We start from the raw sequence: 10,600 nt of genomic DNA on the forward strand, positions 1-10,600 counted from the left end.
GGAAGATTGGCATGGTGAAGTGGATTAGTCACTTTAGACCTACTCATCTCAGCTGGAAGGGTCCAGAAGATATACCCTTGACCAATGCCTTGCAAAATAGATTTGTGAGAGGAGCACCTGCATTTTTGAAGAGACTTGTAATTGATAGCCCTTCTATACATGTCATAGCTAATAGTGGGAACAACAGTCACTCAACTACAAAATTTAAATACAATGGAAATAACTGGATCCAAGGTGGCAGGAGCCAAATCGTGGCACTCAACTATCAAAGGCAAAGTGGGTATAGGTACTGTAATGAACAGCAGAGGCAAAGCAGCAATCAGAATAGTCTGACTTGTGTAGAGATCTGGCATTAACTAATTAATCATGGGGTCCCTAGAAGTAAAATTGATAGAAAGCCTACTGCATTCCTACTTAATTTATACAAGCAGAAAACTTCTAGGTCAAATGCACAAAAGACTAATTTTAATTATAAATACAGGGAATCATGACCCCTCAATTAGTTTCCAGACTTGAGCCAGTATACAGACCCAGAATCCCTTGAATGAATGGGAGGCCAAGTCCCCTTGAGGAAGGACCCCACCACATGACCAACAATTTATGCAGTGAATCTTCCTCCCATCCTTCCCCAAAAAGACTGCTGGGCTTTTAGCAGGGTAACTCTGCATTGGGGCAAAGAAAATGATCAGACATTTCGGGGACTACTGGACACTGGCTCTGAGCTGAAGTTCATTCCAGAGGACCCAAAACGTTATCCTTGTGTTTCTCCAGTTAATGTAAAGACTTATGGAGCTCAGGTAATGAATGACATTTTAGCTCATGTCTGACTTACAATGGGTCCAGTGGATCCCCAGACTTATCCTGTGGTCATTTTCTCAGTGCCAGAATGCATAATTGGCATAGACATACTTAGCAGCTGGCAGAACCCCCACATTGGCCCCCTGACTGGTAGGATGAGGGCTATTATGGTGGGAAAAGTCAAATGAAAGCCATTAGAACTCTGTCTCTACCTACAAAAAATAGTAAATCAAAAAAATATTGGGCTGGTGCAGTGGCACAAACCTGTAATTTCAGTACTTTGGGAGGATGAGGAAGGTGGATCACCTGAGGTCAAGAGTTCAAGAATAGCCTAACCAACATGGTGAAACCTTGTCTCTACCAAACATAAAAAATTAGCTGGGTGTGGTTGGTGAATGCCTGTAATCTCAGCTACTTGGGAGGCTGAGGCAGGAGATTTGCTTCAACACAGGAAGCAGAGGTTTCAGTGAGCCAAGATTGTGCTCCAGCCTGAGCACTCCAGCCTGAGCAGCAAGAGTGAAACTCCATCTGAAAAACAAAACAAAACAAAAAAACACCAATATTGCATCCACGCAGGGATTGTGGAGAAAAGTGCCACCATTAAGGATTTGAAAGACACAGGGGTGGGTGGTGATTTCCACTGCATCCCCATTCAACTCTCCCATTTTGCCACTGCAGAAGACAGAAGGATCTTGGATAATGGCAGTGGATTATCAGAATCTTAACCAAGTAGTGACTCCAATTGCAGTTGCTGCATCAGAGGTGGTTTCATTGCTTGAGCAAATTAACACATCTTCTGGTACGTGGTATGCGGGTGGTCATTGACTTGGCAAATGCTTTTTTCTCCATTCCTGTCCATAAGACCCACCAGAAGCAATTTGCCTTGAGCTGGCAAGGCCAGCAATATACCTTTACTGTCCTACCTCAGGGGTATATCAACTCACCAGCTTTGTGTCATAATCTTATTCGGAGAGACTTGGATCGCTTTTTGGTCTTACAAGATATCACACTGATATTACATTGATGACATTATACTGATTGGATCCAGTGAGCAAGAAGTAGCAAACACTGCACTTATTGGTGAGACATTTGCATGTCAGAGAATGGGAAATAAATCCAACTAAAATTCCGGGATCTTCTACCTCATTATAATTTCTAGGGGTCCAGTGGTGAGGGCATCTGTAGAGATATTCCTTCTAAGGTGAAAGATAAGTTGCTGCATTTAGCCCCTCCTACATCCAAGAAAGAGGCACAATGCCTAGTGGGCCTATTTGGATTTTGGAGGCAACACATTCCTCATTTGAGTTTGTTACCCTGGCCCATTTATTGAGTGACCCAAAAGCTGCCCGTTTTGAGTGGGGTCCAGAACAGGAGAAGGCTTTGCAACAGGTCCAGGCTGCTGTGCAAGCTGCTCTGCCTCTTGAGCTATATTACCCAGAAGATCCAATGGTGCTTGAGGTGTCAGTGGCAGAAAGAATGCTGTTTGGACCTTTGCTGGCCCCTATAGGTGAATCACAGTGGAGGCCTCTAGGATTTTGGAGCAAGGTCCTGCCATCTTCTGCAGATAATTAGTCTCCTTTTGAGAGACAGCTCTTGGCCTGTTACTGGACTTTGGTGGAAACTGAATGGCTATGCGTCATAAAGTCACCATGTGACCTGAACTGCCTGTTATGAACTGGGTTCTTTCTGACCCATTTAGCCATAAATTGGGTCATGCACAGCAACATTTCATCATCAAATGGAAGTGGTATACACGTGATCGGGCTCAAGCAGGTCCTGAAGGCACAAATAAGTTACATGAGGAAGTGGCTCAAATATCCATGGCCTCCACTCTTGCCACCCTGCCCTCTCTCCCCCAGCCTGCACCGATGGCCTCGTGGGGAGTTCCCTATGATTAATTGACAAAAGAAGAAAAGACTAGGGCCTAGTTCACAGATGGTTCTGCATGATACGCAGGCACAACCTGAAAGTGGACAGCTGCAGCACTACAGGTTCTTTCTAGGACGTCCCTGAAGTACAGCGGTGAAGGAATATCTTCCCAGCAGGCAGAACTTCAAGCATGGCACCTGGTTGTGCACTTTGCATGGAAGGAGAAATGACAAGATATGTGATTATATACTAATTCATAGGCTGTAGCCAATGGTTTGGCTGGATGATCAGGGACTTGGAAGAAGCATGATTGGAAAATTGATTACAAAGAAATTTGGAAAGAGATATGTAGATGGACCTCTCCAAGTGGTCAAAAATTGTGAAGGTATTTGTATTCCATGTGAGTGCTCACCAACGGGTGACCTCAGCAGAGGAGGATTTTAATAATCAAATGGATAGGATAACCCAGTCTATGAACACCAGGCAGCCTCCTTCCCCAGCCACCCCTGTCATTGTCCAACGGGCTCATGAATGAAGTGGCCATGATGGCAGGAATGGAGGTTACACATGGGCGTATCAACATGGACTTCCACTCACTAAGGGTGACTTAGCTTTGGCCGATGCTGAGTGCCCAGTTTGCCAGCAGCAGAGACCAACACTGAGCCCTTGATATGGCACCCTTCCTTGGGGTGATCAGCCAGCTAGCTGGTATAAGGTTGATTATATTGGAAATCTTCCATTATCAGAAGGGCATAGGTTTGTCCTCACTGAAATAGACACTTATTCCAGATATGGGTTTGCCTATAAGACTACCATCCATGGACTCATGGAATGCCTTATTCACCGTCATGGTATTCCACACAGCATTGCTCTCACCAGGGCACTCACTTTATTACTAAAGAAGTGCAGCAGTGGGCTCATGCTCATAAAATTCACTGGTCCTACCATGTTCCCCATCATTCTGAAGCAGCTGGATTGATAGAACGGTGGAATGGTCTTTGGAAGTCACAATTACAATGCCAACTAGGTGACAATACTTTGCAAGACTTGGGCTAAGTTCTCCGGAAGGTGTATATTCTGTGAGTCAGCATCCTATATATGGTACTGTTCCTCCCATAGCCAGGATCCATGGGTCCAGGAATCAAGGGGTGGAAGTGGAAGTGGCACAACCCACCATCACCTAGTGGTTCACTAGCAAAATTTTTACTTCCTATTCCTGTGACATTATGTTCTGCTGGTTTAGAGGATTTAGTTCCAGAGGAAGGAACACTGCCACCTGGAGACACATCAATGATTCCATTAAACTGGAAGTTAAGATTGCCACCTGAACACTTTGGGCTCCTACTACCTTTAAGTCAACAGGCTAAGAAGGGAGTTACAGTGTTGGCTGGGGTGTTTGCCACAGACTGTCAAGATGAAATCAGTTTACTACTCCATAATGGAGGTAAGGAGGAGTATGCATGGAATACAGGAGGGTCATTAGGGCATTTCTTAGTATTACCATGCCCTTTTAAGGACAATGGAAAACTACAACAGCCCAATCAAGGCAGGATTACAAATGAACCAGACCCTTCAGGAATGAAGATTTGGGTCACTCCACCTGGAAAAAAACCCATGACCTGCTGAGATGCTTGCTGAAGGCAAAGGGAATACAGAATGTGAAGTAGAAGAAAGTAATCATCAGTACCAGCTATGGTCAGCTGCAGAAACGAGGAGTGTAATTGTCATGAGTATTTCCTCCTTCTTTTGTTAAAAACACATTTTTGCATGTATACACTTGTTCTAAGAAAATATCTTCATTTTATTTCCTTTCTCCTTTATCATGTGACATATTGTCTTCACATCAGCATTTAAGTATTGTTAACTTTATGTAACAGTATTTAGGTTGGGGATTGATGTGTTTCTGGTTGTACGAAGGATAGTTGTATTATATTAGGTGTAATTAAGACCTTATTATTGTCTTTATTTGAAAATGATGTATGAACTCAGAAGATATATTTGGGTTGAGGTTGACAAGGGGTGGACTTGTGATGAGTAATACTGAGTGTCAACTTGATTGGACTGAAGGATAAAAAGGACACACCCTCCTGGGTGTGTCTGTGCGGGTGTTGCCAAAGGAGATTAACCTTTGAGTCAGTGGGTGGGAAAGGCAGACCCACCCTTAATCTGGGTGGGCACAATCTAGTCAGCTGCCAGCATGGCTAGAACATAAGCAGGCAGAAAAATATGAAAAGAGACACAGGCCTAGCCTCCCAGTCTACATCTTTCTCCCATGCTGGATGCTTCCTGCCCTTGAATGTGGAACTCCAAATTCTTTAGTTTTGGAACTCGGCCTGGCTCTCCTTGTTCCTTAGCCCGCAGATGGCCTATTTTGGGGCGTTGTGATTATGCTATATATGTGTGTGTGTGCGCGTATTCCATTAGTTCTGTCCATCTAGAAAACCCTGACTAGGCCAGGTGCGGTGGCTAACACCTGTAATCTCACCACTTTGGGAAGCAGAGGCAGGTGGATCAGGAGGTCAGGAGATTGAGACCATCCTGGCTAACACAATGAAAACCCGTCTCTACTAAAAACACAAAAAAATTAGCCGGGCATGGCGGCCGACGTCTGTAGTCCCAGCTACTCGGAAGACTGAGACAGGAGAATGGCATGAACCCAGGAGGCAGAGCTTGCAGTGAGCAGAGATCATGCCACTGCACTCCACCTGGGCGACAGAGTGAGACTCCATCTCAAAAAAAAAAAAAAAAGAAAGAAAGAAAAAGAAAACCCTGACTAATGCACTAAGCCATAGGAAGGAGAAAGAGGAAATCCTTCTTAAATTATTCTTTGAAAAAGATGTGACAGATATTAAAAAACAAACAAAAAAATTATTCTTTGAAACCAGTGTCACCCTAATACCAAAATGAGGGAAGGACATAACAAAACAAGAAAACTGTAGAACAATATCCTTGATGAACATAGATGCAAAAATCCTAAACAAAATACTAGCTAACCAAATCCAACAGCTATCAAAAACATAGTCCATCATGTTCAAGTGGGTTGCATACCAGGAATGCAGAGATGGTTTAACATACACAAGTCAATAAATGTGATATGCCACATAAAGAAAATTAAAAACAAAAATCACATGATTATCTCAATAGATGCAGAAAAAGCACTTGACAAAATTCAGCATCACTTCATGATTAAAACCCTTGGCAAAATTGACATAGCAGAGACATCTCTTATGGTAAGAAAAGCCCACTATTTCAAACCCATGGTCAACATTATACTGAAAGGAAAAACGTTGAAAACAATTGCCCTGAGAAATGGAACAGACAAGAATGCCCACTTTCACCACTTTTATTCAACATAGTACTGGAAGTCTTAGCCAGAGCAATCAGACAAGAGAAAGAAATCAGGGACATCCAAATTGGTAAAGAGGAAGTGAAACTGTTGCTGTTGGCAGATAATGTGATCATATAGCTAGAAAACCTTAAAGACTCATTCAAAAAGCTCCTAGAACTGGTAAATAAATACAGCAAAGTTTCAGGATACAGAAGTAAGGCACACAAATCAGTAGCTCTGTTATACAATAACAGTGAACAAGCTGAGAATCAAATCAATAACTCAACCCCTTTTGCAAATAGCTGCAAAAAATATACTTAGGAATCTACCTAACCAAGGGGTGAAAGATCTCTACAAGGAAAACTACAAAATACTGCTGAAAAAAATCATAGATGACACATCCCCCGCTCATGAATGGGTAGAATCAATATGTTGAAAATGATCATGCTGCCAAAAGCAATCTACAAATTCAATGCAATTCCCATCAAAATATCACTGTCATTCATTACAGAACTGGAAAAAACAATCCTAAAATTCATATGAAACCAAAAAAGACCTGCGTAGCCAAAGCAAGACTAAGCAAAATGAACAAATCTGGAGGCATCACATCACCCAACTTCAAACTATGCTGTAGTAAAGTTTGACTCCATAGTCACTAAATCTGCTTGGTACTGGTACAAAAATGGATGCATAGACCCATGGAACAGAATAGAGAATCCAGAAATGAAGCCAAATACTTACAACCAACTGATCGTTGACAAAGCAAACAAAAACATAAAGTTGAAAAATGACATCCTGTTCAACAAATGGTGCTGGGATAACTGGCAAGCCAAACGTAAAGGAATGAAACTGGATCCTCATCTCTCATCTTATACAAAAATCAACTCAAGATGAATCAAAGACGTAAATTTAAGGCTTGAAACTGTAAAAATTCTAGAAGATAATATCAAAAAATCTCTTCTAGACATTACTTTAGACAAATACTTCATGACCAAGAACCCAAAAGCAAATGCAACAAGAACTAAGATAAATAGATGGGACTCAATTAAACTAAAAAGCTTCTGCACAGCAAAAGAATCAGCAAAGTTAACAGAAAACCCACAGCGTGGAAGAAAATCTTCACAATCTATACATCCACAAAAGACTAATGTCTAGAGTCTACAAAGAACTCAAACTAATTATGAAGAAAAAATAAACATCCCATCAAAAGATGAGCTAAAGGCATGAATAAACAAGTTTCAAAAGAAGTTATACAAATGAACGAGAGACATATAGAAAAATGTTCAACATCACTAATAATCAGGGAAATGCAAATCAAAACCACAATGTGATACCACATTACTACCACAAAATGGCCATAATTAAAAGATAAAAAAATAATAGATGTTGGCATGGATGTGGTGAAAACAAAACACTTTTACACTGGTGGTGGGAAGGTAAACTAATACAATCACTATGGAAAACGTTGTGAAGATTCCTTAAGGAAATAAAAATAGATATACCCTTCAATCCAGCAATCTCACAACTAGGTATGTAACCAAGAAAAATAAGTCATTATACAAAAAAGATACTTGCACACGCATGTTTATAGCAGCACAATTTGCAATTGTAAAAATATGGAACCAGCCCAAATACCCATAAATCAACAGAATCAACAGGTGGATAAAGCAGATGTGATGTATACATCTACATACCAGGGAATATTACCCCCAGCCATAAAAGGAATAAAATAATGGCATTCACAGCGACCTGGATGGAACTGGATGCTGTTATTCTAAGTGCAGTAACTCAGGAATGGAAAACGAAACATGGTATGTTCTCAGTCATAAGTGGGAGATAAGCTATGAGAACACAAAGGCATAGCAATGATACAATGAACTTTGGGGACTCAGGAGAAAAGGTAGGAGGGGGATGAGGGATGAAAGACTACACATTGGGTACAGTGTACACTGCTTGGGTGATGAGTGCACCAAAATCTCACAAATCACCACTGAAGAACTTATTTATGTAACAAAACAACACTTGTTCCCCAAAAACCTATTAAGATTAAAAAAAATTGAAAAATAATCAAAAAGAGAAAAATCACTAAAACCCTTAAAAACCCAAATAAATAAGTAAATAGATACATAAATAAATGAAAGATGAGAACCTCTTCCACTATAGAGAGAATCAGAGGCAAGAGATGAAGAAGCAAGAATCCCGACAAGCCATCATAGAATCTCCTGTCACCTTAGCTGAACATTGCCCCTAAAGTTTGATTTTGATGCACAATACATTCAAACTTGAAAATAAGTACAAAAATAAAATCAGAAAAAAATGGCCTAAGGACCCTCAAAGATAGTAATGAGCCCTCTATGGGATGGGTACAATTCAGCAACAACAGTGAGAATCTCAAAAGAAGTGTGCAGAGTGAAATAAGCCTGAACAAATGGGAGGATAACGTTTGATAACACTGAAACGTTCCAGAAAACGGAAACCAAACAGTAGTGACAGAGGCAGATCTGCAACTTCCAAGGAGGGTGTTGGGGGAGGAAGTGAGGTGACAAGGGTCATGAGGAACTGCTGGGGTTGGTCACAGGTTGTATAGCTCCCAGTGCTGGTGATGTTTTCAAGGATCCAGAGAAATGCCAAAATTTGTCTAATTCCCTATTGTAAATATGGGTGGTTTATTATATGTGCATTATTCCTACATGAAAGGAATTTTATTAAAACAAGAATAGGCTTGAGAGAAAGGAAGCGCAGGGATTCAAACTGAGGAACAAGAGGAGGAAGGCACCACTCTGGAAACTCCTGGAAATGGGAAAATGAGGATGATGGAGACACAGTTTCCCCATCAGAGGTGGGTCTGTGATGACACAGCTGGACCTGCCACCTCAGTCCAGGACTTCAGTCAGACACCCTGTGTCCCAAGCTGCAGGGAACAGAACGTTCTGTTTTCTGGACACCCTGTTCCTGACTCTGAGGGCTAAAGGGGAGGAGAAGCCTCCATTCTCAGGCAGAGCCCTGGATGCCCCTGGACCCGTGGGGGAAGTTACAGCAGCAGAAGCCACAGGCCAGGCCTGAGCAGCAGCTGCTGGGGCTCACCCTTCGGGCAGAGGAGGAAGGGGGTTCTTGTCTCACTTCCCCCTGACCCTGGAGCACTGTGTGAGCATTCAGGCTGCCATCCCATGCTGCACAGTAATAATCAGCCTCATCCTCGGTCTGGAGCCCACTGATGGCCAGGGAGGCTGACGTGCCAGACTTGGAGCCAGAGAATCGGTCAGAGACCCCTGAGGCTCGCTGATCATCATAATAGATGAGGAGTTTGGGAGCTGTTCCTGGGAGCTGCTGGTACCAGGATACACCATTACTTCCGATGTTGGAGCTGCTTCCAGAACAGGAGATGGTGACACTCTTCCTCAGGGCCTCAGACGCTGAGGGCGGTTGAGTCAGCACAGACTGGGCCCAGGACCCTGGAAGTGAGAGAGACACAGACAAGGTGATTGACAAGAGACAAAAGGAGACAAGAAGAGAAAGCAGGGTCCTGTGGGCTTCCCAGGGCCCCTCTCCTGGCCCAAATCCTGTCACCTGCACAGTAAGTGAGGAGGGTGAGGAGTAGAGGGGACCAGGCCATGGTGGAGATTGTCCTGAGTCCTGCCTTCTGTACCCACAGCTGAAGCTGCGCTTCACCCAAATCTCTTCCTCTCTTCATACTCTGAGAGGGGGAGAGTCCATCCATGCAAATCAGACCCCCCAGCTTTGTGACCCCGCCCTGAGCCCTGGGTCAGGCTCCTCGGCTTGAGGATGTCAGGGGGTGGCAGGGGTGGAGCTTAGTGGTCCTAGGGGGTGGGGAGGACAGAGCTGTGAGCCCTGAGCTGAGGACACCAGGCAGAGCAGGTGGCTGGTTCTGCCGTGATCACCCCGTCTTCTCAGGAATGATCCCCATGCGCCCCCTGGTGTCCAGACCAAGGAAAACTCTTCTATCGTCAGGTGACCAGAGCCTCTTAGATACACAGCTTCCTCCCCCCATTCTGTCCACTGCCCCCTCTCTCAGGTCCAAGCCAGGGCAAGTGGTGTCTGTGTCTCCTCCCTGTGACTTCAGGGCAGTCTTCACGCTCTACTGAGGTGTCTTCAGACTCCTCAGGAGTGAATCTGTCCGTGGCTCTTTGGTTGTACATTGTAGAGGACTCAGGTGGTGTCTACATAAAGTCCTATGTCAGGATCAAGTCCAGAGCGGGGACCGGCCCCATGGACTCACTTCCCCACCTGTGTTGGACACCGGGTCCTCTCCTCTCATGTGGCTCCGTCCTGGTGGCCAGAGCTCTCCTTCCTCTGTGGATCCTGCAGCGCTGAGGAGAAAGGAAGCTCTTTCCTCTCCTCCCTGGGGAGACATTCCCAGAGGGTTTTCTGGTAAATCTTTGTTCTCTCTCTAATTCCCCAGATTTGCAGTCATAGTCATTTGGATACTGTGATCAGGGATCTTGCCTAGGAGTCTGTCCTCCAAGCACTGAGTGCCCATCTGCAACGGATTCTGGCAAATGACTCTGGAGTGTTTCACTTATGAGCAAAAAGAGCAAAGATGCTCAGTCTTTGAAGATGGGAAGAATTAAAACTTCAACTTGGTTT

General features: G+C 43.7%; 1 gene segment (V, D, J or C); it reads right to left on the bottom strand.

Annotated features, from left to right (window-relative positions):
- The window catches only part of LOC105521983, a 659,966-nt gene that overhangs the window by 622,800 nt on the left and 26,566 nt on the right, over nt 1-10,600 (bottom strand). Inside the window, 2 exon segments of the V gene segment in view lie at nt 9,145-9,447; nt 9,563-9,632. Coding sequence covers nt 9,145-9,447; nt 9,563-9,608 — 349 coding nt within the window.

The sequence above is a fragment of the Colobus angolensis genome, unplaced genomic scaffold, assembly GCF_000951035.1.
Source record: "Colobus angolensis palliatus isolate OR3802 unplaced genomic scaffold, Cang.pa_1.0 Scaffold415, whole genome shotgun sequence".
Lineage (NCBI taxonomy): Eukaryota > Metazoa > Chordata > Mammalia > Primates > Cercopithecidae > Colobus > Colobus angolensis.